This window comes from Rattus rattus, chromosome 9, assembly GCF_011064425.1.
Source record: "Rattus rattus isolate New Zealand chromosome 9, Rrattus_CSIRO_v1, whole genome shotgun sequence".
Classification (NCBI taxonomy): domain Eukaryota; kingdom Metazoa; phylum Chordata; class Mammalia; order Rodentia; family Muridae; genus Rattus; species Rattus rattus.
Window position 1 is genome coordinate 69,213,100 of NC_046162.1, and position 26,042 is coordinate 69,239,141.

Consider the following 26,042-nt stretch of genomic DNA (forward strand, 5'->3'; position numbering starts at 1 on the left):
TAGAGATGCTGCCACAGACTAACTGCAAACCAAACAGAATAAGATGGAGGGGATGATGGGAGAGGAGATAGCTGTGGCTTACAGGTCTGTACACTGTGTGAGGACTCACATGCCCAGATAATCTCGGAGGGGTCGGGTCATAGCATGAGCTTGAGTAGCAGTGTGAACCCAGAAATAGTGCTAAAGACCCCATAGACTAAGAGCAACCTATAATCTGAATTTTGAGAGGAGGTGGTTCCTCTGTGATCACAGAGCTAGAGTGAAAAAGGGCAGCTTTCAAACCCAGTCAGGAAGTGTCTTGTCAGAGAGGGTGGGCCACCTGACCTAAAAAGAAAATGTTCCCCAGGCCTCTGGGATGGGAAGGAAAAGGCATCGGAGACAGATAGCATCCTCAATCCACAGCCACATGTGTCCCTACTTGCTGGGTGTGGTAGGAACCAGAGCCTCTGAGGCCTGGAACATCGATAGAGCCCTCCCTGCACCTTTTCATCTGGTGCCTCACATGGGAGCAAGGAACCAGGAAGCTAAAGACAGAAAGGAGAACTAGGCAGAAGGACATACTACTGTCTAGAAGGAGACTGCTCCTTTGTCCCTCTGGGCTCTGGCATGGATGCAGGTTACAACTGAGCTGAAGAATGATCCCCAGAGGAATAGGATTGTGGCTGCCTTCAGCTCTGCTCCTTTCTTGGGTGCCAGGTGAGGACGGGACTAGTGTGTCAGGTCCATTGTCAAAAATGGAAGCTCCTGCTGTAAGCCTGACAGGGCCAAAGGAGGTGAAAGGAACAGCCAGCCCAAGCAGACTGGTCTAGAGAAAAGGCAGGTGGGTGGGTTTAGGGGTTGGGTGGCAGTGGTCAGCATCTGCTTCAACAGGGCTGCCAGGATTCTGTGCACAATATGGTCATGTCTACCACATGTGAGACAGAATCAGGACCCCCTGAGAGGGTCACCTGTGACCGTCACTGCCATAAACAAGATCTCTATTTATTTTACAATGTCTCTATAACCTCAGTGCTGACTCCTGCTCTGACAAAGCCTCTCTCCTTTCTCACTCTTGCCTCAAGACCTGAGGGTTTTCTAAGACTGGACTCAAGAGAGGCCTTTCTTCTCATACAGCTATGAGGTATAGAATGGAGGTTTGTGTTTTCTAGGCTCTGTCCCTTTGCATGGCCCCTGCAGTGTGACAGTTACTGTGGGAGATTCCCTGAGCATGACTTGTCAGTATGAGGAGAGATTCAAGATGAACAAGAAACTCTGGTGTAGAGTTTCACCCTTTCTACTATGTGAAGAAATTGTCAAGACCGGAGGCTCAGAAGAAGCTAGGAATGGTCGAGTGTCCATCAGGGACGATCGAGACAACCTCACCTTCACAGTGACCTTGCAGAGCCTCACCCTGGAAGATGCAGACACCTACATGTGTGTTGTGGATATACCATTGATCGATCACTCCTTGGGGATTGATAAGTCCTTCAAGGTTGAGTTGTCTTTGCTCCCTGGTAAGCCTCCTTCATGGCAAGGCAACCTGAGTCCAGGCCTATCATTCCCTCATGGAAGAAGGAAGCCATGATCATTAGCGTGATGAACTGGGAGAGTGAGTGATCCAGGACAGGGAGTGTGTGTCCACACATGCTTCTGTTAGAACATGTGTTGGTACATGTGACGGTGTGTGTGTATACCAGTACACGTGTTTAAATGCACACAGGCACATTGGGGAACCTGTCTTCTTGGATACCATTTTTTATTTTATTTATTTGTTTCCTTGTTTGTATATTTATCTCTTTATTTGTTGTGTATACAAGCTGGCCCCTGCTCTGTGTGAGTTAATGGGGAACTTCTGGGTGTTAGTTTTTGCTTTCCACCTTATGGGTCAAACTCAAGGCATCAGATTTAGCAAACAAGGACCCACTGAGTCCTCTCATCAGCCTCTCTTGGGGATTCTCTCTGTGCACTGTTGGACAGTTTCAGGTGTGAAAATTTCTAGAGACAGGCTCTGAATCTATGGCTCTTTGTGACTTCCTGTCCTGATAAGACACAATTCCTCTCTCCCAGAACTCATATGATCCTGTCCCCAATCTCCATATGGAAACAGAACCTCTGCACATCAGCTCCCCTCTCTCAAAGACACCTCTGTTCTGGGACTGAGTGGATAGTTCCCTTCCATGGAGTTTCTTGGGGTACCAGCTTCATCACTGGTTCTGGGACTTCTGGGAGACAACCAGAGACAGACAGAGAGGCCTACAGAGTATATGGGGCATCTCAGCTCCCTGAAGAATCCCCTTAACCCCTCTATGCTCCCCTGTGTCCCCTTTCCCCGACAACAATATACTGCTGCAAGAAACTCAGAGGATTCCTCTAAGGTTCGCCTTGCAAGATGAAAAACAGGCTTTCAGCTACTTTGGTCCCCAATATACTTCATGTCTATAGCTCATTCTCAGATGATGGGGCCTCCCTTGTTCTTAGAACCTAATTCGAGCATCACTTTAAGGGCAGGGACGGTGACAGGGGCTGAAGGAAGGGTTCAATCCCCTCTGAAAATTCCAAGTTCTTTCTCCTTCTTCTCCTTCTTCTCCTTCTTCTTCTTCTTCTTCTTCTTCTTCTTCTTCTTCTTCTTCTTCTTCTTCTTCTTCTTCTTCTTCTTCTTCTTCTTCTTCTTCTTTGTCTCCTTTGTATTCTTCGTATTCTTCTTCATATTCTTTATATTCTTCATATTATTGTTCTTGTTCTTCTTGTTCTTCTTCTTCAACATCTTTCTCCTTTTTTTCCTTCTTCTCCTTCTCCATCTTCATCATCATCATAGTTATTTGAGAGAGGATCTCCAGTAGCCCAGGTAAACCACAAACTCACTGTGTTCTCAGGACTCATCTTGAATGCCTGCTCTTCCTGTCTCTGCCACTCCAGCGCTCAGATTGCAAGCATACATCACCACACCCAGCTCCTGGCTCTCGATTTTGATTTTCCCCTTATGTTTCCCTGCAACCTCCTCTGTGGATCCACACTGAAGTCTGGGAATGAAAATCCCACTGACATAACTGTCTCTCTGCAGTAGAAGCCACTCTCCCCAGGGCCCTGCAAGCATCTGCATTTCCAGAACTTTCCATCTGCTCATTCCTCAGAGAAGACTGCCCAGCGGTCTTTCTGACTGACCCTGGGAATGAGTGGGCCAGGCAGATAAGGAGTCCCACTACCCTGTTTGTCCCCAGAAGGATGACAGACAAGGAGGCAAGCAGTATGGTTGTGGTTGGTTGGGACCCGGCACTCACCAAGTATCTTGTCACTGACACTTACACTGGCTTCATGTTTACAAGTGCAGGCCAGACACTGTGCACCCTGAGATGGGCTGGGAAGAAAATCCCTGACCAGGCATTGGTGTGGCCATGAGACTGATAGGCTGTCAGACAGCTGTCCACATGCCCCAGGGAGCTATGTGAAGCAGAGTGACAGAGCTTCCTGTGGGTAGGAGACAGTGTGGAGGTCATGGGAATTGTCTTATGTCCCCATCCTTTGCTGCAATTACAGGTTCAAGCCTTTGGAGGAGTACAAATTTCCCGGAGCCCACCATATCCTCACGTGTTTACACTCAGCCCAGCGTGACCACAGAAGAGAGTTTCAGGATCACACATTTCCAACCAAGGGGTAGGAAGAATCTAAGCCTGACCTCTTTATCCCTCCATGTCCTGATAAAGGCCACATCCTCTCTGAAGGGGCCTGAGTCCTTCCGGGACCTCTTGCCATCCTCTTTGAGAGAAGAGGACGCAGAGCATCTGCTTCCTTCCGTGAAGGATTTCCTAGGCCGGGGACTGAGTGTTCACCTTCTGCCATGAAGGGTTGGGGTATTTTTGTTGTTGTTCTGTTCTCTTTTGTTCTTTCTGTTGTTCTGTTTTGTTTCATCCTTCTGTGCTTAAGGGGGCAAGGAGAACCTCCTGGGAGAACCCTCCTGGGGGCGCACATGTGCCATGAGACATGCTCATGGCACTGACACACAGAGGGAAGCCTCTCATGCCCCTCCTCACCTCTCATCTCATTTGAAACTGGGCCTCTCTTTTTCTCTACTGCAGACATCAGGCTAAATGTCTCAGGAGCTTCCCCAATTCCCCCATCTTTGCATCCTGTCTCACCTAGGAGGGCAGAGATGACAGAAGGTTGTGGCAGCATTCAGCTTTCTGTGACTTCTGCGGATCTGAACTCAAGTCATCACTTTGCAGTGCAAGCACCTTACGTACTAAGCCCTTTCCCCACCCCCATGGACCTCCCTGAGATGTCAACTCCCTGCAGGAGTCTTGGGGCTCTAGATGGCATACTTGGTCACAGGAAGTATCCCAGATGCTGTAGCACTTTCTGTTACAACGCTGTATTTATAAATCTCTTTATGACTCTATATAACTTTTAATGCAGTTCCTTGTCTTTCCAAAGCTTATCTGACCAGGCAGATCCTGGCAGAACGACCTAACATGAGCATGAGGTACAATGGGAGCACAGCTACTGACCATCACCAATACCTCTGAGTCCCTTGTCCTCACTGAAGTGTTCATCCAAAGGGACTGTAGCATTGTGCTGTGTTAGGTATGTTGATGTGGCACCTGGAGCAGGTTCTGTGACACTGTCTGGAATGTGAATCTCCATTCCCATGTCCCTCAAGTCTGGACCAGAGGGTACGGACTGATTTCTTGACTGAGTTATTTATGAGTCATGTGCTGTGCATGAGTCACTTCCTCTTCTGAGGAAATGCTAGAGGTCAGAGGTCATCTGTAGGACAGGTCTGTGTATGAACCCCACATTAGCTGATCTCCATTAGCCTCTGTTCAGCCATGAGAAGAAGTGCCCTTGTACCCCTTGGATCAGATCAGTATTGAGAATCCCCCAATGTCTTACTCATCCCTTCCTCAGGCAGAGATACCCTAGGACTGAGGGTGCCTCCTCTGGGGAAGCAAGGAGGACTTGGTGTTAGTTCTAACCAATGCCTCTTATACCTCTGGCCCTGACACACTTCCCAGGCCCATGACATTTTGACCTGGTTCAAATATGAAAACAATTACAAGTCCTAAACAAACCATTTTGCCCTTTTGTTAAGCCTTGTGCTTCCTACAGTTAGATCTCACCTGCTGGTGCAAAGGCGGCCTTCAACCCAATGACCATCTGCTTTGAGCCTGCAGGGCACCATGATGAATTTTCCAGGACCAGAACCTCTGAGAGTCTAACCATTTACCAGATGCCTGCAGGCATAGGCAAGGTGTTTCTTGCTGGGTGCAGCCCAGGCATTAGTCTTCTTTCTTGTTGGTTCTTTGTGAGGCTGCAGAGGGGGAAGAGCGTTGGCAGAGCGTAATGCTTTTTCTTATGATATAGGCGGGTAAGACTTTGTCTTACAAAAGATTTAGGTTTGTTGCATAATAATAAGTTTCCTTATCTAAGTCTAAGTTACTACGTTACTGTAGATGTTTTACTTATCTATGTCTAGGTCACTATGCTCTGGTACTGTAACTGCCCGGCCTTCTGTGTTCCTCTGAGGCCAGAAACTGCAGTCTCTGGCATTTAGCACCTCATTCTAAAACAGCAAGAGAAAAAGTAGAGGATTAATTTCTAGAGCCTTTTCTCTTTTGTCTCTATGCCTCTTGCTTGTCAGGCTAGGGGGAAGTTTGGAGCAAGAAGCTTCTATTGAACCAAGAGAAGTGAATAGCCCTTGCAGAAGGAAAAACTTTTATATAGGCAAAAATGCATAAACTTATATAAGTTCATATACAGATTCGTGAATACATATTAATACATTTTCTCTCAAACCACTTAGGCCCAGGTTACATGCACTCTCAAAATTACATTCTTACACACACACATGTATACATTCTCACAATTACATAGTTTCATTATTCTGAATGAAAGATGAAGAAATAGCTTCTACTCTTTTTATGCTAAATTAATTAAACACAAGTTTTAAGAAAAAAGGCTTGTTCCTTTCAATAAGACTAAGCCTACCTTAAGAAATGACCTGTTCTGTCCCATGTTGAGGAGAAACCTGCTTTCTCCTTCTGCTCTCTCCAGCTTCTTCATTTTTCCTCTTTCCCTCTGCATTTCTCACATTGCTCTCTTATGTTACCTATAGTCTCTAAGTTATTCCACTCTGCATTTCTCCTCAGCCCAGATCCTTTTAGCTCAGTTCTCCTTAGCTCAGTTCAGCTCAGTTCTCCTTCAGTCAGTCCTTGCTCTTCAGTTCAGTCCCCTCCAGCTCAGTCCTTGCTCTTCAGCTCAGTCCTTCACTCTTTTCCTTGACCTCAGCACTTAAACATCTTTCAGAATACATGATCACATGTACAAAGTTCATCACAAGTTCCTACAAAAAATCAAATCATAAGTTGAAATAGAAGTTCACAACAGGGAATGTTTGCATGCATAGCCATTAGGAGTAATTATCTGGCTAAACACCCATTACCTGTCTCAGCTCCACAGGTTCACTGAAGGTTTAAAACCACAACTAAGTTATTAGTGAAATTTTATATAGATAAACCCAGTCAATATTTTATCCTCTGTCCTAGCACCTATAATAAATCGTTAGTTTTCTTTTAATGACCTTTGGTTAATTGTTTTACAACCTCTTGGAATGTGCTCTGAGTAGGAGAATCTGGTTACTATCTAGGAGCAATTAACTATTAACACTTGGGAGACTGGCAGCGTTCTCACTGCAGTTTTGACTTTCAGAAAAGGACTTAATAGCAGTCCAACTGTAAAAGAGCTTAATAATCACTGATATAATTTTAGGAATTCTTGCAGGATCATCATTAGGACTAAGAAGTCATCTACTTGTCTATATAGCATCACTACGAGACAGTACATCTTTGTAGATCTGCAGAGATCTGCTCCAAGGGGGTGTGCTATTACTTAGTGATTGTCGTATGTGTTTAATAACAATAACAGGAAAAGGATTTTAATAGCAGGAATCTTTCCTAAAATGAATCCCTTGCAGCCTTGATTAATAAGGGTGAACTGGTCACAGATTATATAGATTTTCCGAGGTTGGCCATCTCAGGATGAACACCTGCTAGTTATTAGCTTGTCTCGTTATGGCTTCTGACAAATTCTGAGTCCCCTACCCTCCTATGCTATTAGGATGCAGTGAAAATTCATTGATACTGTGGTGGTTTCCTACAGATTACCCCTTCCAACCACCTAAGGTACCATTTAGACCAAGAACTTATCATTCAAATAGTAACAGTAATAGCAGGATTTGTCTTGATATTCTAAGATCAAAGGGGCCTTCTGCTTTTACTATTTCCAAAGTCCTTTTATCCATGTGTTCACTGCTATGTGATCCAAACCCAGAGGACCCCTCGTGCCAGAGATTGCATGGATCTGTAAAACAGACAGAGACAAGCACAGCAGAGTATCTCTGCGATAGACTAAGAAGTGTGCCATGTGATACCACCGTAACGTCAAAATAATCTGAATTATAGCTGGAATAAATTTTATATTACTGTTTAAAAAACAGAATGACCCCTGCCCCCCCAATTCCACATTCCTCTAGCCCCAATCCTATATCCAAATGCTTTGTTACCAGGGAGTGGAACTGTTTGACAGGTTTGAAGGACTAGGGCTGTGGGCTTGTTGGAGGAAGTGCATCAGTGTGGGTGGCTTAGAGCTCACACCAGGCACTGCGTCATTTGTGAGCTCTCTCTCTCTCTCTCTCTCTCTCTCTCTCTCTCTCTCTCTCTCTCTCTCTCTCTCCCTCACCCTCTCCTCTCAACTCTCTCCTCTCTCCTCTCTCATCACTCCTCTCTTGGTCCTCTCTCTCTCTACCTTTCTCTCTCTGCCTAAACATCATGAAGTAGCACTCCACTGTGTCTCAGGGAACACACATGACTTGCTTTCCACCACGCTTCCCCCCATAATAGAAATGGACTAAGCCTCTGAAACTGTAAGCCAGCCCTGGGTACATTCTTTCTCTGATACTAGCTGTTGTGGTCATGGTGTCTCCTCACAGCAAAAGCACTGTGTGACGATGAAAAATACCAAGCAGTGACCTTGCCTTAGAGTCCTGCAGTGAATACACAAAGTTCCTTTGCTCTTGTTGATCTGATATTCTGTAGAGCATAAAGAGAGCGTGGACACAGACAGAGTGCAGGCAGAAACCCTGAAGATAAACCAGTGAGAGGCAAGAAAATAATACAGTGGAAGAACATCTGCATTTTATGTTAATAGGAAGGACATCTGCATTCTGGGTTACTAGGAGAACTGCATTCTGTGTTAGTAGGGAGGCCATCTATATTCTGTTTTGGTAGGGATTAGAAGTGAGTGGAATAACAGTGAATACACAGAGTAGAGTCACAACCTAGGACACTCTAAATGTAAATGTCCCCCACAAATGTCACCACAGCCTGCAGATATTTCTGTAGATCAGAGGGGCATAAGTGCCTCTGTAGTCAGGTGGGTCAGCGGGGTTCAGTACTCACTCTCATCCCTTCTTCCCCAACAAGAAAGAGAAGTGGATGGCCAGAACTGGGAAACTGAGGCATCAGAAAGTAGTATCTGAGGCCATTCTTCCATTCTTCAACACAACACCTACCTGAAATCCTGTCCATGTCTAGACATGGGGCCAGGAGACACAAGAAAACAGAATAGTGGCTCCCATCTACTTCCAGCACTGAAGGGAAGGGAGATTTCTGTGAGTTCAAGGTTAGCTTGACCTAAATGGTGCATTGCAGCCCAGCTTGGGTGGCCGTGTGAGATAATTTCCCAAATGGTCAGGGCCGAGGATGCGTCTTAGTCGGCACATTGCTTGCCCGACATGCACAAAACCCTAGGTTCCATCAGGATCACACCATGATTGGGTTGTGTTGACACACATCTAAAATTTCTGGACTCAGGATGTGGGGTCAGGAAGATGAGTTCAAGGACCTTGTTAGCTAAATAGAGTCCAGCCTGGGCTAGAGATGCTGCCACAGACAAACAAGAAACGAAACAGAATCAGAAGGAAGAGATGATGGGAGGAGAGAAAGCTGTGACCTGCAGGTCCGTACACTTTGTGGGGAATCAGACACCCAGGTAAACTCTGAGGGATCAGGTCATAGCATGAACTTGACCAGCAGTGTGAACCCGGAAATAGGGCTAAAGACCTCATAAACTAAGAGCACCCTATAATCTGAATATTGAAAGGAGGTGGTTCCTCTGTGAAGTGGTTTGTCAGAGAGGGTGAGAAGGTGGACCACCTGACTGAAAAAGGAAATGTTCCCCAGGCCTCTTGGGCAGTAGGCAGAAGCCCTCGGGGACAGAGGACATCCTCAAACCACAGCCATGGGTGTCTCTACTTGCTGGGCGTGGTAGGAACCACAGACCTCTGAGGACTAGAGCCCTCCCTATACCTTTCATCTGTAGCCTCACATGGGAGCAAGGAACCAGGAAGCTGAGGACAGAAAGGAGAAAATGGTAAGAGGACATTCTACTGTGTAGAAGGTGACTGCTCCTTTGTCCCTCTTTGCACTGGTATGGGTGCAGGTGACAACTGACCAGAAGAAATGATACCCAGAGTAATATGGTTGTGGCTGCCTTCAGCTCTGCTCCTCTCTCAGGTCCCAGGTGAGCATGGGGGCAGGTCTGTCAGGTTCATCGTTGAAAATGGAAGCTCCATGTTTAAACCTTACAGGGCCATGGGAGGTGAAAGGAGCAGCCAGCACAAGCAGACTGGCCTAGAGAGAAGGCAGGAGGGTGGGGTTGGGATTTGAGTGAGATGCGGCCCAGGAGCGGTTAGCATCTTCTTCACCAGTGCTGCCAGGTGTCTGTGCACAATATGGTCATGTCTACCACATGTGAGACAGAATCAGGATCCACTGAGGGGTTACCTGTGACCATGACTTCTATAACTACATAATCTCTATTTATCTTACAATCTCTCTATAACCTCAGGGCTGACTTCTGATCTGACAAAGCTTCTCTCCTTTCTCATTGTTTCCTCAAGACCTGAGGGTTTTCTAAGACCTGACTCAAGGGAGACCTTTCTTCCCATCTAGGTATGAGGTGCAGAATGTAGGTTTGTCCTCTCTGGGCTGTGTCCCTCTTCATGGCCCCAGCAGTGTGACAGGTACTGTAGGGGAGTCCCTGAGCGTGACTTGTCAGTATGAGGAGGGATTCAAGATGAATAAGAAATACTGGTGCAGAGGGTCACTTGTTCTACTTTGGGAAGATATTGTCATGACCGGAGGCTCAGAAGAAGCTAGGAATGGCCGAGTGTCCATCAGGGATGATCCAGACAACCTCACCTTCACAGTGACCTTGCAGAGCCTCACCCTGGAGGATGCAGGCACCCACATATGTGCGATGGATATACCATTGATCAATCACTCCTTGGGGATTGATAAGTTCTTCAAGGTTGAATTGTCTGTGGTCCCCGGTAAGCCTCCTTCATGCCAGGGTAGACTGAGTCCAGGGCTGTCATTCCCTCATGGAAGAAGGAAGCCATGATCCTTAGCATGATGAACTGGGAGAGTGAGTGATCCAGGATAGGGAGAGTGTGTCCACACATGCTTCCATTAGAACATGTTTGGTACAAGTGACAGTGAGTGTGTATACCATTATATGTGTGTGCATGCACAGACAGAAACAATGGGGAACCTGTCTTCTTAAAAGACATTTTATTATTTTATTTATTTATTTGCTTTTTTATATATTTGTCTATTTGTCTGTGTATAGGAGCTGGTCCATGGTGTGTGTGAGTCAAAGGAGAACTTCTGGGTGTTAGTTCTCTATTTTCACCTTGTAGGTCAAACTCATTCATCAAGCTTGGCAAGCAAGGGCCTTTACCCAGTGAACCATCTCATTAGCTCCTGTTGCGGATTCTCTGTGTACACTGTGGGACAGTTTCAGGTGTAAATATTTCTAGAGACAGTCTCTAAATCGATGGCTCTCTGTGACTTCCAGTTCTTTTAAGAGAGGAATCCTCTCTCCCACATCTCATATGATCCTGTCCCCAATTTACATAAGGGAACAGTACCTCTGCACATCAGCTCCCCTCTCTCAAAGGCGGCTCTGTCCTGGGACTGAGTGTACACTTCCTTTCCATGGAGGTTCTTGGTGTACCAGCTTCAACACTGATTCTGGGACTTCTGAGAGACTTCTCAGCCTCCTGAGGAACCCCCCAATCCCCCAAGATCCCCTGAGTCCCGCCAGGAATTTATTGCTGGAAGAAACTCAGAGGATTCCTCCAAGGTTCCCCTTGCAGGACGGAAAACAGGCTTTCAGCTACTTTGGTGCCCAATATTCTCCGTGTCTAGAGTTCATTCTCAGATTATGTGGCCTCCCTTGTTCTTAGAACCCAATTCAAGCATCCCTTTAAGGGCAGGGGTGGTGACATGAGCTGAAGGAAGGGGTCAAATGCCTTTGATAATCCCAGTTTTAATCATCACATCTTCTTGTTCCTGTTGTTTCTTCTCTTTCTCCTTCCTCCTCCTCCTTCCTCCTTCCTCTCCTCCCCCTCCTTCTCCTCCTCCTCCCCCCTTCTTCTTCTTCTTCTTCTTCTTCTTCTCTCTGTTCTTGTTGTTCTTCTTCTTTCTCCTTTTTTTTCTACCTCTTCTTGTCCATCTTCATCATCATCATAGCTATTTGAGAGAGGAACTTGAGTAGCCCAGGTAAACCACAAACCCACTGTGCTCTTAGAACTCAACTTGAATGCCTGCTCTTCCTGTCTCTGCCTCTCCAGCGCTCAGATTGCAAGCATACATCAGCCCATGGTTCTCAATTTTGATTTCACCCTTATGTTTCCCTGCAATTTCCTCTGTGGATTCATGCTGAAGCCTGGGAATGAAAATCCCACTGAATTGCTATCTCTCTGCAGTAGAAGCCACTCTCCCCAGGGCCCTGCAAGCACCTGGCTCTCTAGAACTTTCCATCTGCTCATTCCTCAGAGAAGACTGCCCAGTGGCCTTTCTGAATTACACTGGGAATGAGTGGGCCAGGCAGACAAGGAGTCCCACTACCCTGTTTATCCCCACAAGGATGGCAGACATGGAGGCAAATGGTTTGGTTGAAGTTGAATGGGACATGGCACTCACCAAGTATCTTGTCACTGACACTTACGCTCTCCTCTATAAGAAGACTGTCTCCATGTTTACAAGTGCAGACCAGACACTGCACCCTGAGATGGGCTGGGAAGGGAATCCCTGACCAGGCATTGGTGTGGCCATGGGGCAGATAGGCTGTCAGACAGCTGTCCACATGCCCCAGGGAGCTGGGTAAAGCAGAGTGACAGAGCTTCCTATGGGTAGGAGCCAGTGTGGAGTTCGTGGGAATTGTCTTATGTTCCCATCCTTTGCTCCAATCACAGGTTTGAGCCCTTGGTGCTGTACAACAATTCCAGAGCCCACCACATCCTCACCAGTTGACACTCAGCCCAGCGTGACCACAATTGACACAATTCCTGCTCCCAGCCCACAGCCTCGGTGAGGAAACAATATCCCTGAGGCCTTTGGATTGGGGAGGAGGGGTCATACTGAGAGAGCAGAGGAGAAGGGTTTGGATCTCCCTCTTGTAGGCCTCTCCTGCATTCCCAACCTCAGGCTAACATGGAGGGTCTTGTGAGTACCAGTTGCTCATCTGAAAATAAGGACACAGAAGTGACACTCAGATACAGACCCACTTGTTGGTCGTAAATATTTAAAAACTTGCTAAACCTTTTATCTCCCAGTAGCCCCAGCACCTGTAGGGCCAAATGGAGCTAACCATAATTTACCTCTTGTTAGTTTCTCTCCTGGCAGTTGTGAATTTTCTGGCAAAACCTGGGCTCTAGAATTCCAAAATGTGCTGGCCTCTCATGGCTACCTGCTGTGGACTCTGCCCACACTCACAACAACCTAGAGAAATCATGCCAAACACACCCAGAGCCTGTAGAAATGGCTCTGGGGAGATGGGTCTGCCCCTCTGAGTACATCTGAGTTTGAGCCATATCACCTACAGGGAAAGTCAGCCATGGCGGCTCATACCTGAAGGACCAGAGTTGTCCAGGTAGAGACAGAAGGATGCCTGAGACTCACTGGCTACACAGCCTCCTTGGCGAGCTTCAGGCTAGTGAGAGATCCTGTCAGAAAACAAGACAGATGGGCCTGGGCTCCCACCTTTAATCCCAGCCTTGGAAGGCAGAGGCAGGTCAAGCTCTATGACTTTAGGACCAGCCTGGACTACACAGTGAATTCCATTCTAGCCTGGACTACATAGTGAGACCTGTCTCAGGACCAACACAGAGTAGTGGCTCTTGAGGAATGACCGAGGTTGTCCTCTGACCTCTACATTGATGCACACGCATGTGCACCTCCATACATTCACATGTGAACACACACACACACACACACACACACACACACAATTATCTATGTAAAATAAATAAGCAGCAGGTGTGGAAGCACAAGACACTCAGTACTTGGGAGGAGAAGACAGGTGGATGCCTGTGAGTGGAAGGCCAGCGTGGCTCAACTAGGACTACATAGTATGAATGAATGAATGAATGAATGAATGAATGAATGAATGAATGAATGGCACCCAGGAGAAAGTGGGAGAAGTCCAGTTAGAAGAGATTTGGTGTGGGTTGGGGAGGAGGTGCCTGCATGGGTAGAGGCCCTGAGGTTAGAGGCCCATGGGTTTGGTCTGGAGAGAGCAGACCAGGCCCCAGTTCACGGCTACTTCTTGGGCTATGGATTAATCACACTGGCCTTTCAGGCAGTCCTGTCCTTGTCCCTGCATAGATCTCTGTGTACACAGACCTGGGGAGGACACAGGCACATAGCACAGGGCAGTAGTTTCGCCTTTTGGGAAGGGCGCTCATTGTGACTATGTCCCTTCCAGGTCTCTTCTGAGCAGCCCCTACTTCTGCATCCTGCTGTTTCTGGAGTTGCCCCTGTTCCTGTGCATGCTCAGTGCTGTCCTGTGGGTGAACAGGCCTCAGACGTGGTCTGGGAGACAAGGCATTTGGCCCTGTCATGAGAGCCAATGAAGTCTGTTGACATGGAGGCCCTGTCCCTGGATGCATCACTCTGGTGGCCAAGGACAACCAGTAAACCTGTGTTCTTGAGAATGCTCTTACACTCTTAGAAGGTTCTCTGCACCTGTCAAACACATAAAGAATTTGCCCTACATATACTGGCTGGAGAGATGGCTCCAAGGTTAAGAGCACCAGCTGCTCTTCCAGAGGTTCTGAGTTCAAATCCCAGTAACAACATGGTGGCTCACACCCACCTGCAGTAGGAACTGATGTCCTCTTCTGGTGCGCAGGTGCACATGCAGACAGCACACTCATATTAAATAAATTAATTAAAATTAAATAAATGGAATTATAACACAGCACCTTTACTTGTTCTTTGGTAAGTTCACACTTGTGTACAACATGACTCTATCCTGTCCACCTGCGTCCCCAGCCTCCCACTCCCTCAGGCCTGTGTTCCCTCCTCCCCTCCATGTCCCCTCCCACTTCTCCCATTTCTCTTTTTCATTTTGTATCTCACCGAGAACAGTTAGTGCCTCCTGACCCAATGCTACCTCATCTAACTAACTTGGTCTTGGGCATGTGACCATGGCTGTAGTGACCTCGGGATCAGGACACAATGCCACATTCAGAACTCAGCATTTCAGGGCACTCTCCTCCCCTACCTCTGCCTGTGGAACTCTTTCCTCTCCCTCTCTGCCTTGGGGTGGGATGGCGGTGTCATATAGGGCTGAGCACTTGATGGTCACTTACACCACAGCAGAAGGAAGAATCACCAACCAAGGCCAAGGTGGCACTCATTAAAGGGTAGAAACATAGATTTAGAGGACAATTTGACAGCAAGTCCAATAAATACAAACACCTTCCATGAGAAATACTCAATGCACTGTGTCCTCCATATACTGTATTAGAATGCGGTCTATACAGATGATCCCCCTGTCTGAAGTCACATCCCCGCTTCCCAGCCACCCTGGTGACATCCTGAATCTAACACATATCTGCTTGACTTAAGGCTTTGCCACATACATGCTCATGCGCTTGCCAAAGGTGTATTTTTTTAGCTTCTCTGGTTCTGATTGTTATATAAACAAAGTTATACTTTTGTTGTTTTACATAGAATCTCACTATGGATGTCTGGTTCAGAATTCACTATATAGACCCAATTGGCCTTGAACCCAGAAATTCACCATCACTGTCATACCAGGACCTATGTTAGATTTTCCCCCAGTGTTCAGGATTAAACCCAAAGCCTGATTCATAGAACAAGCACTTTGCCACAGAGATGCACCTCACACTCCCCGCCTGTCTGTCTGTCTGTCTGTCTCTCGTTTTCTCTGTCCTTTCTTCTTCCTTCTTTGTCATTAACAGGGTCTCACTATACAGCCCAGGCTAGTTTGCAACCCCCAATCCTGCTCCTCCTGCCTCTGTAAGGTTCTGGGATTACAGCCATGTGCTACCATGCCCAGTCACCTGCTTCATTTCTAAGTCTTGTGACTTTACCAGTTAACATGGTGTCTTTGAGGTTCACACAACTGATATGTTGGTGCCCTAACATGCACCCTGCCTGTGCTGCCCTCTGGTTGGCTATGTAAGCACCCAAGACATCATGTTTCCCTTCTGTGGTTAAACACTTAAAGCCTCTTTTCCTTTTCTCTTCTCTCTCCTTCCTTCCTCTTCCTCATCTTCTTCCTCCCTGCCCCTTCCTGCTGTTGTTATGAAATACAACACAAGCACACATCACCAAGACCTGCTTTTTTATGTTAGTTCTGCTGATCCTCCATATGTATACTGATATATAGAGATAGACATATGCACAGAGATATAGAGAAGGAGATATATCTTTTGATGAATTGCTTTTAATAGCAGTGTAGCAAATTGGTCAATATTTCTTTCTGGCTTAGGCCTTTGGCTCTGACTTAAGAAATTTTCATACAAGCACATGCTTGCAATCCCAGCACACTTGATGTAGAGGCAGGAGAATCTGGAGTTTCACCCTCAGCTACATAGTAAATTCTAGGTCATCTTAGACGACATACGACGGTGGAGAGATGGTTTGGCAGTTACAAGCACTGGCTTCTCCTCCATGTTTGCACCCCATAGAAGCTCACAGTGGCCTCTAACTCCATTTCTAGGGGATTCAACTTCCTCTCTGGCCCTGTCTGAGCACTGCCAGGTACAGTAACATGCACGGGGCACAAACCCTCATGCAAATAAAAAGAAAAATAATATTTTCAATAAAATAAACAACCTAAGAAGATGAAGAGGAGGGGGAGACTAGTCATAACAGGAAGAAGAGAAGGTGACACCCTAAAATTTAAATTGTTTTCCTGAATTGTAAACGTGTTTATGTTTAACTCCTTACATTCTATATTTTATGATTACTGAGTGCATATTGTGTGTGCATGTACATGCCACAGTCAGGGCAGACCTCGTGGAATCAATTCCCTCCTTCCACAGTCACTTGAGGTACAAACACTTAATTCAGGTCACCAAGCTTGTGGAGCATCGTCACCCACTGAGCCAGCGTGGGTCACACTGGTACACAGTGGTCTTCTAGTAGGAGCTGTAGTCTTAAGTCTTGGTGTTTCGGCTCTCTTCTTACATATCTGTAAGTCTTCATCAACAATGGTCAAATCCTTTGCTGTTCCCATCTTGGGACAAGGCAATCGAGTTCCTAAAAGGAAAATCAAATTTGGGCTGGAGAGATGGCTCCACTGAGAGCAGCGGCGCGGCTGCTCTGTCAGAGACGCTGAGTTCACTTCTTAGCACCCAGCCTGGGTGTCTCACAGCCCAGCTCAAGGGATTAATGCCTCCTTCTAGTCTCTGTAAGACCTGTCTTATAAGGTGCAGAGACAGAAAGACGGACAGACAGACATGAAAAACAGCACAACGTTTTATAAAAGGAAAGGTTTTCTGAAAAGCCTGTGTTGGGACTTTGAGTGTGAGCCCATGTCTCAGGCAGGGATTCTGTTGCCGTGAAGAAACACCAACCACAACCAAAAGCAACTGGGGGAAGAAAAGGTTTATTCTGTTGTCTCTTCCATATCTCAGTCCAGCATCAAAAGCAGTCAAAACAGAAGACAGACAGGGCAGGACCCCTGAGACAGGAGCTGATGCAGAGGCCATGGAGGGCGGCCACTTACTGTTCTCCTCTTCATGGCTTGCTCAGCCTGCTTTCTTATAGAACCCAGTGCCACCAGCCCAGAGCTGAAACAGGAAGTCTGTCTCTGTATGTAGTCATGGTGCCTTGCTGTCCTGGAACTCACAGAGATCCCCCTGCCTCTGCCTCCCCACTGTGGGCATCAAATGTCTGTACCACTCTGCCTGCATGGAGCTGTTTCTCAGCTGAGGTTTCCTTCCCTCAGGTGACTCTAGCTCAGGCCAATTGGACATTAAACCCAGGCAGCACAGAGCCTCCAATGCACCGTTAGGATCACCTCCTTATCTATGAGCATGGACTGTAAGCACAATGACTTGGGAACTTTGAAAATATCTTCTAAGGGTCGGTGGGTTGGATCAGCCCTGCGGTGAAATCCAGGTCACCTGAGGTCAGTGCCCAGGACTTAGGGTGGAAGGAGAGAACCAACTCCCATAAGTTGTCCTCTGACTCCCATGTGCAGGCTGCATGCACCCCCCACACTCACAAACACATCCCACACCACACACCCTATAAGTAATATTTAAAGCAATACTAAAATGTTCTTCAATTAATGATTTCCTCTTTGAAACTTGTTCCTGAGTTTTTTATTTGATATTGAATACATTACATATATTATTTTAAATTTCTAAAAGATTTGTTTTATTTTAATTGTGTGTGTGTGTGTGTGTGAGAGAGAGAGAGAGAGAGAGAGAGAGAGAGAGAGAGAGAGAGAGAGAGAGAGATACATACACATGCAGGTGTGAGTGCAGGGCCCCTGGGTAACAGAATGAGGTGACAGATCTAGCAGAGCTGAAGTCACAGGTGATGCTGAGCTGTCTCCTGTGGTTATTTGGAGCCAACCTGGGGTCCTCTGAAAGAGCAGAAAGCACTCAGTCACTGGGATATCTCGCCAGGCACTGTCTTTTATTTTTAATTATTAAGTGTGTGTGTGTGTGTGTGTGTGTGTGTGTGTGTGTGTGTGTGTGTGACTGTGTGTGGGTATGTGCATGTGAATGCAGTTATTCATGAAGGTCAGAGGTGACTCTTACTCATAAGCCACCTCTCTACCTCCTTATATTTATTTAACTACATATTTATTGCTTAAGCCTCCATTTTATTTTTATCTTTCAATGGTTTGTCTGTGTGAGATCAGAGCTTCAGAAACCCCTAGATCTACAGGTGATTTCTGTGCTACCTCGTGTGTGTGCTGGGACTAGAACTTGGGTCTTCTGGAAGAAGAAGCAAATGCTCTTAACCACTGAACCATCCCTCCAGCCCCTTATTTTACTTCAAATGGCGTCCTTAGACTGGAGTTGTGGCTCAATGACAGCAGGCCTGTCTACCATGCACAGAACCCTGGGTTTGATGCCAGTACCACACAAAAAGTAAAAAGATTATCAGTAAATGGTATTTTGTGTGGTGGGAATGTGTGTGTGTGAGGATACGGGGTTTGTGTGTGTGTGTGTGTGTGTGTGTGTGTGTGTGTCTGTCTGTCTGTCTGTCTGTCTGTCTGTGTGTTTCTAAACTTCCTCCCATGAAAACCTTGATACCAGAGGTAGAGTGTACTTATATCTATCCACACTTGCAATTGTACCTCTGGATTTAAGCCAACTCCAGATTGCCACAAGTTGGGAGGCTGACAAGGAAAGGAGAGAGCTTGAAGCCAGATTGGGTTGCACAGCAAAACTCTGCCTTCCAGGAAAAGAAAAGGGGTTTGTGGATTCAAATCAGTGGGTAGAGGACTTGCCTAGCATTCTTGAAACCATGCATTCACTCTCCAGATGCTCATAAAACTGACCATGCTGGGGAATGCCTTTAACCACAGCATTTGCTGTTGGAAAAACGAATATCAGAAGTTCAAGGCCAGCTTGAACCACATGAAACCTGGCCAATGCCTGTGGCCCTAGTAGCCATCGTGACAGATTTCCCTGGCCAGAGAAATCTCTCCTCTGAGGTCTATAGCAGTGCTGCCCCAGGCTGAGCCTTAGCAACAACCTTTGCCATCCTGGGCTTAGCCTAGGCTACTGCCATAGGCTTAGCCTGAGGTACATTGTGCTCTCTTCTTACAACAGCCACCCTGTCTTTGGTTGCTGTCCTCTCCCATAATCCCCTGCAACCCAGTTACCTCCTGGGTGAGGGGTTTGCTGGATTCCATATTTTCTGTCTCTCTGCATCTCTCCTTGTGAATCCCACCTGCCTTTCACGTTGAGGTCCATCATTGCATCCATTCAGTAGAACAGGTGCACCCTGTTCACCTGGCTGGACCTCCCATGCCATGACTTGGTCTTCTCAAAGACTGACATCATCTTTCTTCCTGTGTGCAAAATTGAGAAGTTCTGTCAAGGAAGTTAATGAGTGAAGTGGACAAGAGAGACCTAAAGGAAACTCAAGCTGAGCTTCAAGTCCTTGCAGGGTGCTGGCATCTGTCACCTCCAAGGACAGGAGAGGGGACCACACCATGTGGCAGATCTCTGCTCTGCTCTTCCTCTTCCTCCCAGGTAAGGAGCAGGGGCTATAGAAGCTCCCATGTCTGTGGTGTGGGTGACACAGATGTTGTGCCTGGGTTAGGGTTAGGTGATTCACTTACCTGCTTCAAACTCCCAGGGATTCTGTGGGTATTGCAGAAAAAACAAAACGAAAACCAGAATCAAATAAAAAAACAAAACCAAAGACTACACCTTCCAGAAAAGCTGACGAATGAGGGGATGAACTAATTCTTTTTAAAATGTATTTTTAGTTTTATGTATGGCACACGCAGCCTAGGATGACCCTGAACTTGTGACCTTCAAGGTTCTACCCTCTGACTGTTGGGATTTCTAGGCTGCAGCTCCATCTCCAGTTACATTTTGATTTTTTTTTTTTTTTGGTTCTTTTTTTCAGAGCTGGGGACCGAACCTAGGGCCGTGAGCTTCCTAGGCAAGCGCTGTACCACTGAGCTAAATCCCCAACCCCACATTTTGATTTTTAATTGACGTAGTAATCAATACACAGGGGCTGGCTGTGGTGCTGAATGATTTTAGTGCCACCAGTCAGAAAGCAGAAGTAGGCGGACCACAGTTTGAGGGAAAAACCTGATGGGGTGCAATGTGGCATCTGCACATTGCTACAGGAGGTAAGGAGAGCAGGGGCTGGGCTTTCATCATAGCCATTTGTCACTTCTGTGAAATCTTCTCTAGGAGGTATTTTGAAATAATCTACTGTCAACCATAGTTTTTATCTGTCTCATAGAACTCTAGAAGTTGTCATTCTCGTCAAATGGCAGACACCTCTGTCCCAACACCTCTCCCTCTATGCAGTCAGCCCTCTCCCTTCTTCCCTAACAACCTGCCCAGGCTGATAACCCCTGTTCTGTTCTCTGCTTCTTTGAGGTTAACTTTTGTTTCTTTGAGGAAAAAAAATGTGTCTGTGTGGTGTATGTATGTGTAAATGTTTGTTTGTGTGTCCTTCGGCATGTGCATACATGTGCTTTCAGGTGCACACATGGGTGCACACACACATGTGGAGGCCACAGATTGGCACTTAGCATCTTCATCACTCTCCACCTTGTTTGTTTAGACTTGGTCTCCCAGTGTGCATGGACCTCACAGATTCAGTCTGTCTGGCCAGTGATCTGCACAACCCTCCTGTCTTTAGGGTTACAGACACCCCCCATCACCTCACCTGGCTATCCAACTGTCAGACCCATTGTCTGACAAGATTTTCTCCCACACTGCAGGCTGGGTCTCCATGCTGTTGGTGGAGTCCTTTTGGTTTAACATAAGAACATTCAGCAATTTTTGTTACCTGTGGTACTATGGACATACTTTGTTCTTGATGGTGTTGGTGTTCAAGTCAATAACCTGAAGTACTTCATTTAGTTTTTCTTTCATATATATATATATACATACATACATATAGGGATATATATACATATATGTATATACATGCATACATACATACACAAAATAGAAGAGGTTATCAGATGCCATTTGATTGAAGCCACCATGTGGGTGCTGGGAATTGAACACATGACCTCTGGAAGAGCAGACAGTGTCTTTACCACTGAGGCATCTCTCCAGAGACTCCTGTAGCATTTTGTTTTACAGCGGGTATTTGATAGATGCTGCTTGTGCACGCTGTGTCAGCACCGCACCAATGGTGCTGCATCCTCAGTCCTTACCAGGAGCTCTGGACTCAGATTCCATGGATCTGAAGGACAGCAGAGGGTCTGTGTGCTGTGGACTCTGCACCATAGGGAAATGTGAATGCTTGGTGTCATTTTGGTCAGGCTCCAAGGCATTCATCCCAGAGACTGCCAAGACTAACAAAAGTGGTTTCTGTATGGCCATGGGATGTGGCTTCTTCAGATGAATCTCCTGAGGGTAATGGGTACCTAACGGAAGACAGAATCATGTCCAGTTGACATGGCCTTCTGAAACTTCCTCCACTCCAGCCATGATTGGTCATTGTCACCATTTTATCTTCTCAGAGCTATATTTGGGGTCTTATTTTCCTTTCTCTTTCTTTTCTTTTCTCTTTTTCTTTCTTTCTCTTTCTTTCTTTCTTTCTTTCCTTCCTTCTTTCTTTTCTTTTTTATTTTGAGGCTTCAGCCAGTAGGAAAACTATGGTGATCTGTGGTGGGGAAAGGGAAGCCCTTCACGGGTTATTACTCAGTTCATGAACTCTACTTGGCAGAGTAGAGTTCCACGGAAGGACCCTAGGGGCTTTCGCTAGCCTTACACCCACAGGCCTCAGGTCAAGGCCAGGCCAATTTCCTTTCTCCACCCACAATTCTTGGAATGTACTGGCTGATGCTCACCTAATGCTGTATAAAGTTACAGATAGATTTAAATGCATGTCATGATCTACTCATGCTTGCTAGCCAAGAGATTTAAAGATCAATATACTTAGCCAATAAGTTTGAACTTTAACCGTGCTGATGTAACCTAAACCCCTAAAAGCATAAAAACTGCTGCTTGTTATAGCCATTGGGGTTCACCTTTTAGTCACTTGCCTTGAAGGACTAATTGAGGGTGGATCCCAATGCATCAGAAAATAAACCTCTTGCTTTGGCATCAATTTGCATCTCAGTGTCCTACTCAGGGGCATCTCGAAACTGACTGAGGGTCAGGGGGTCTTATCCCACCCTTGGAGTAGATCAGTGATCTCTGATTTTGTGTTTTCCAGGCTACTCCACTGCTCAGGATTTACTCATAGGACCAGAGAAAGTGAGTGGTCAGGAGCAGGGCTCCCTGACCGTGCGGTGCCAATATACCTCACACTGGAAGGATTACAGCAAGTACTGGTGCCAAGGACCTAATTGGCATTTCTGTGGGATCCTCGTTGAAACTGATGCATCAGAGCGGTTGGTGAAGAAGAACCGTGTGTCCATCAGGGACAACCAGACACACTTCATCTTCACAGTGACCATGGAGGACCTGAGGATGAGCGATGCTGACATTTACTGGTGTGGAATTACAAAAGCTGGATATGATCTTATGTCTAAAATTCATTTGAGCATTGACCCAGGTAAGAGAAAAATTCCAGAAAATCCTGTTGAAGGATCAGGGAGCCTTGTGAAAATAACTGTTACTAGAAAAAAATAAGCCGAGTCAGCTCTATGTGTCCTGCTATCTACTGAGATAGAGACAGAGCTGGGGAAGCCTTGTCTCCTTGTATGTGCGCCTCAGATATTCCAACTCCTGCAGATCTGAGAATTGAATTCAGAAACTCATGTGTGCCAGCCAAGTACTTGATCACGGAGCTAAAGGCTCATCCTGAGTCCTCCCCCTGTTAAAATAAAATAAAGGAAGCTGCAGAATCTTTAATTCTGGGCAAAATTCAGTAATAGGTCTCAGGTCTATGTCCTGCTTTAAACAACACAAAAATGGAAATAGACAAAATTGGAGCTGCAGAGATGGTTCAGTGGTTAAGAGCACTGGCTGCTCTTCCAGAGGACAGCATTTTGTTCCTAGCATCTACATGGTAGCTCACAACCATTTGCCATTCCAGTTCCAGGGGATCTGAGGCCCTGTGTGGGCCTCAATGGGCACTGCAAGTACATGGTGTGCATAGCCTCAATAGACCACCCATACAGATATACATAAACGCCTTTTAAAAATTGAACTAGACAAAATATGCAAAACCAAAGTTTTTCAGCATACTGCACACCAGGCAGTAATGAGTACACTCTGAAAGAAACAAGTTTTAAAGGGGAGCTGTTTCTCTTCTCCCCACATCATCTTTCCTTAGAAAAGAATTAATGTGTTAGGCATGGTGGTGCACATGTTTAATCCCAGCATAGGGAGGCAGAGGTAGGCAGATCCTTGAGTTTGAGGCCATGCTGGTCTACAGATTGAGTCCCAAATGATCCTGTCTCAAGGAAGGGATGCCCAGGAAGGGAATCTCATTGGCTAAATGCTCTGGGCCTATGTAGATACCTCGTTATCATGGTGACCTCCAGGTTTTTATCCTACCTGACTGCCTGTTGTGGTCCTCTTGGTGGGGTGTCATGGTCACATGATCCAGGACAGGAAACTGATCGGGTCTAGTTGGAACCCCCACTGTTCTCAATTATGAGATTAATTGCAGTTCTGAACTTGCTACAGCCTTACCAGTTCTTTCCGTTGACACCATCCACTGCCCCACACTCTGTCTCGAAAAAAACTAAAGCCAAAATTAAATTAAAAATTAATTTTAAATAGAGCATGTAATGAGAAGTTGGTGCTTGCATTTTTAAGGCAAAACACAGTGAGCAGCAAAGAGGATATGGGAAAGGGGAACTGAGATACAGGCTGAGGTTGGGTCATGAGGTCAAGCGTCTGGGTGGGTCACAAATAGTGATAAGCCAATCTGTGTTTGAGTCTAGGGTGAGATAAGCTGGTCTCTCTGTCTGTCTGTCTGTCTGTCTGTCTGGTCCATTCACCTATCTGTCTGTCCTAGTCTGTATTTTTGTTGCCATGATAAAACCCTGACCAAAGCCAACATGCTGGGAGGAGAGGTTTTATTTGGCTGATGCTTCTATGGCACAGTTCATTTTGAAGGAAGTGCTCAGGAACTCAGCAGGAACCTGGAGGCAGGAACTGAAGCAGAGGCCATGGAAGGGCGCTGCTCACTGGCTTGCTCTCCCTGGTTTGTTCAGCCTGCTTTCTTGTAGAAGCCAGGACCACCTGTCCAGGGATGGCATCACACTCTTCCATCAATTAACAATCAAGAAATGGTTCTTACGAACGTGCCCACCATGTCAACCTAAGAGAAGAAAATGCTCAATAAAGGTTCTTTCTTCCCAAGTTTGTTACAAGTTGACAAACCTTACAGGTGCACTATAACCTATGAAATCACTGACAGCCTGTGAGTCTGTTTATTATTTTTTTCTCTCTTTTTTTATTTTTTGGTTTGTTTTGGTGGATTTTTGTTGTTATGGTTATTGTTGTTTATTTTGCTTTATTTTTTTCAATATAGGGTATCTTTGTGTATTCTTGGCCATCTTGAAACTTACTTTGTAGATCAGGTTGGCCTCAAACCCGCAGAGATCCCCCTGCCTCTGCCTCTCCCAGCATTGGGATTAAAGGCCCACACCAGCAATGCCAGAGTTCCTTCCACTTTCCAGAGACCGTATGCCCGTTCTTTTTTCTCATTAGTCTGATTAATAACAAGACAAAGACCGCTTAAGGAGAGACAGGTTTATTTTGGCTCATGGTTTGAAGGGATTCAGTCCACTGTGGTAGAAAGACCGGGTGGTGGCTGTGAGGTGTCTGCTCACATTGCCTCCACGGTAGAAAGCAGAGAGGGATGAGGGATGGTGTTCCCTTCCTTCCTCCCTTCTGTTCATCCAGTCCTCCATTCAGCCCAGAGTAGGCATCTGCTCCTGGCACTCCCTCCTCTCCCTAAGAGGGACCTTCCTCCATCCTGCTCCTTAGAGAGGCCCTGATCACAACAGAAGGCCCTGAGAGACACAAGGAGGTGTCCCATGTCCAGAAAAGCCCTACTAGGCACCTCCCAGATGCATCTGTCCCTGTGTAGTTGCAGTGATCAGCACTGGATGTGTCTACAAACTTCCTCTTCTGGTAGCTGAATGTTGTTCCTCTTTTTGGGATTTCTTGCTTCTCATCTCAGGGCAGAACTTGGCAAGAGACTCCAGAAGACCATTGTCTTCTGAGTTTCCTCTGTTCCCATAGCAACTGCCTGGGTTTCTGTGGCTCTGTTTGTTTCTGTGCCCTGACATGGGTCTGTGAATTTGAATCGGCCCCACACCTGGGGAGACCTCTTGCCGTCCACTTCCTACCCCTCTCTCTCACTCTTGCAGTAATGACTACCTTAGATGTGCAGACGAAGTCAGCTCTTGGGAGTGCACAGAACAGGAAAACAGCAGAAGCCTGGACCTATGACTTTGTGGAGTATATACCTCTGCAGACTTTTGGTGACACAGTAATAAGTTACTAGTTTTTCCAGTCTGTGAAGCATGCTTTGAAATGTATAGTTTCATTTATCATGGCTATCGTGAACAAGGCACTAAGAACACACAAAATGTGAGCCCTGCTTTTAAGAGAATCATGGATTAGTTGACACACACACACACACACACACACACACACACACACACACACACACAGCTTCCATCTTTGTTCTGCTGATCACTCTGGGAAGAGGGGAACAGTTGTACCAAGCTCCTTCTCAGGGCATCAGGATAAACACCTGCTTCACCCAGTTCCCAATCCTGAATTCCTGTGTCTCCTCCAAGGCATCCTTAATCTCAGCCTGGAGATGGATAGCTTTCATCATATTCCAAACTGAGCGGCAGCCAGAAGGCCAGGGTCATTTTACACTGTTAGCCTGGGCTTGACCCTCATGGCCTCCTTCTTTGTCTTCTTTCCTCCCAGACATTCTGTCCTCGTTAACACTCTCCTTCTCAAACTGAAGCATGCAGACAAGCTCTTGTCCACAAATGTGATTATTTGCTACTTTCTCAAAGTTAAATTCCATGGT

At 46.3% G+C, this 26,042-nt stretch overlaps 3 protein-coding genes across 3 annotated transcripts; all 3 read left to right on the forward strand.

The window, feature by feature from the left end:
* The first annotated feature begins 635 nt into the window (after nucleotides 1-635).
* Nucleotides 636-4,499, forward strand: LOC116910353 (CMRF-35-like molecule 4). Its single transcript, XM_032914208.1, has 4 exons — nucleotides 636-696; nucleotides 1,149-1,493; nucleotides 3,514-3,630; nucleotides 4,408-4,499. The coding sequence occupies exons 1-4, from the start codon at nucleotides 636-638 to the stop codon at nucleotides 4,497-4,499; spliced, it is 615 nt and encodes a 204-aa protein (XP_032770099.1).
* Nucleotides 4,500-9,491: 4,992 nt separating this feature from the next.
* LOC116910073 (CMRF-35-like molecule 4) lies at nucleotides 9,492-13,951 on the forward strand. Its single transcript, XM_032913888.1, has 4 exons — nucleotides 9,492-9,552; nucleotides 10,004-10,406; nucleotides 12,318-12,407; nucleotides 13,804-13,951. Exons 1-4 carry the CDS (start codon nucleotides 9,492-9,494, stop codon nucleotides 13,949-13,951), a joined length of 702 nt encoding a protein of 233 aa, XP_032769779.1.
* Nucleotides 13,952-19,536: 5,585 nt separating this feature from the next.
* On the forward strand, nucleotides 19,537-25,499 carry LOC116910354 (CMRF35-like molecule 3). The gene is made up of 3 exons (XM_032914209.1): nucleotides 19,537-19,576; nucleotides 22,245-22,586; nucleotides 25,363-25,499. The coding sequence occupies exons 1-3, from the start codon at nucleotides 19,537-19,539 to the stop codon at nucleotides 25,497-25,499; spliced, it is 519 nt and encodes a 172-aa protein (XP_032770100.1).
* Nucleotides 25,500-26,042: the final 543 nt, after the last annotated feature.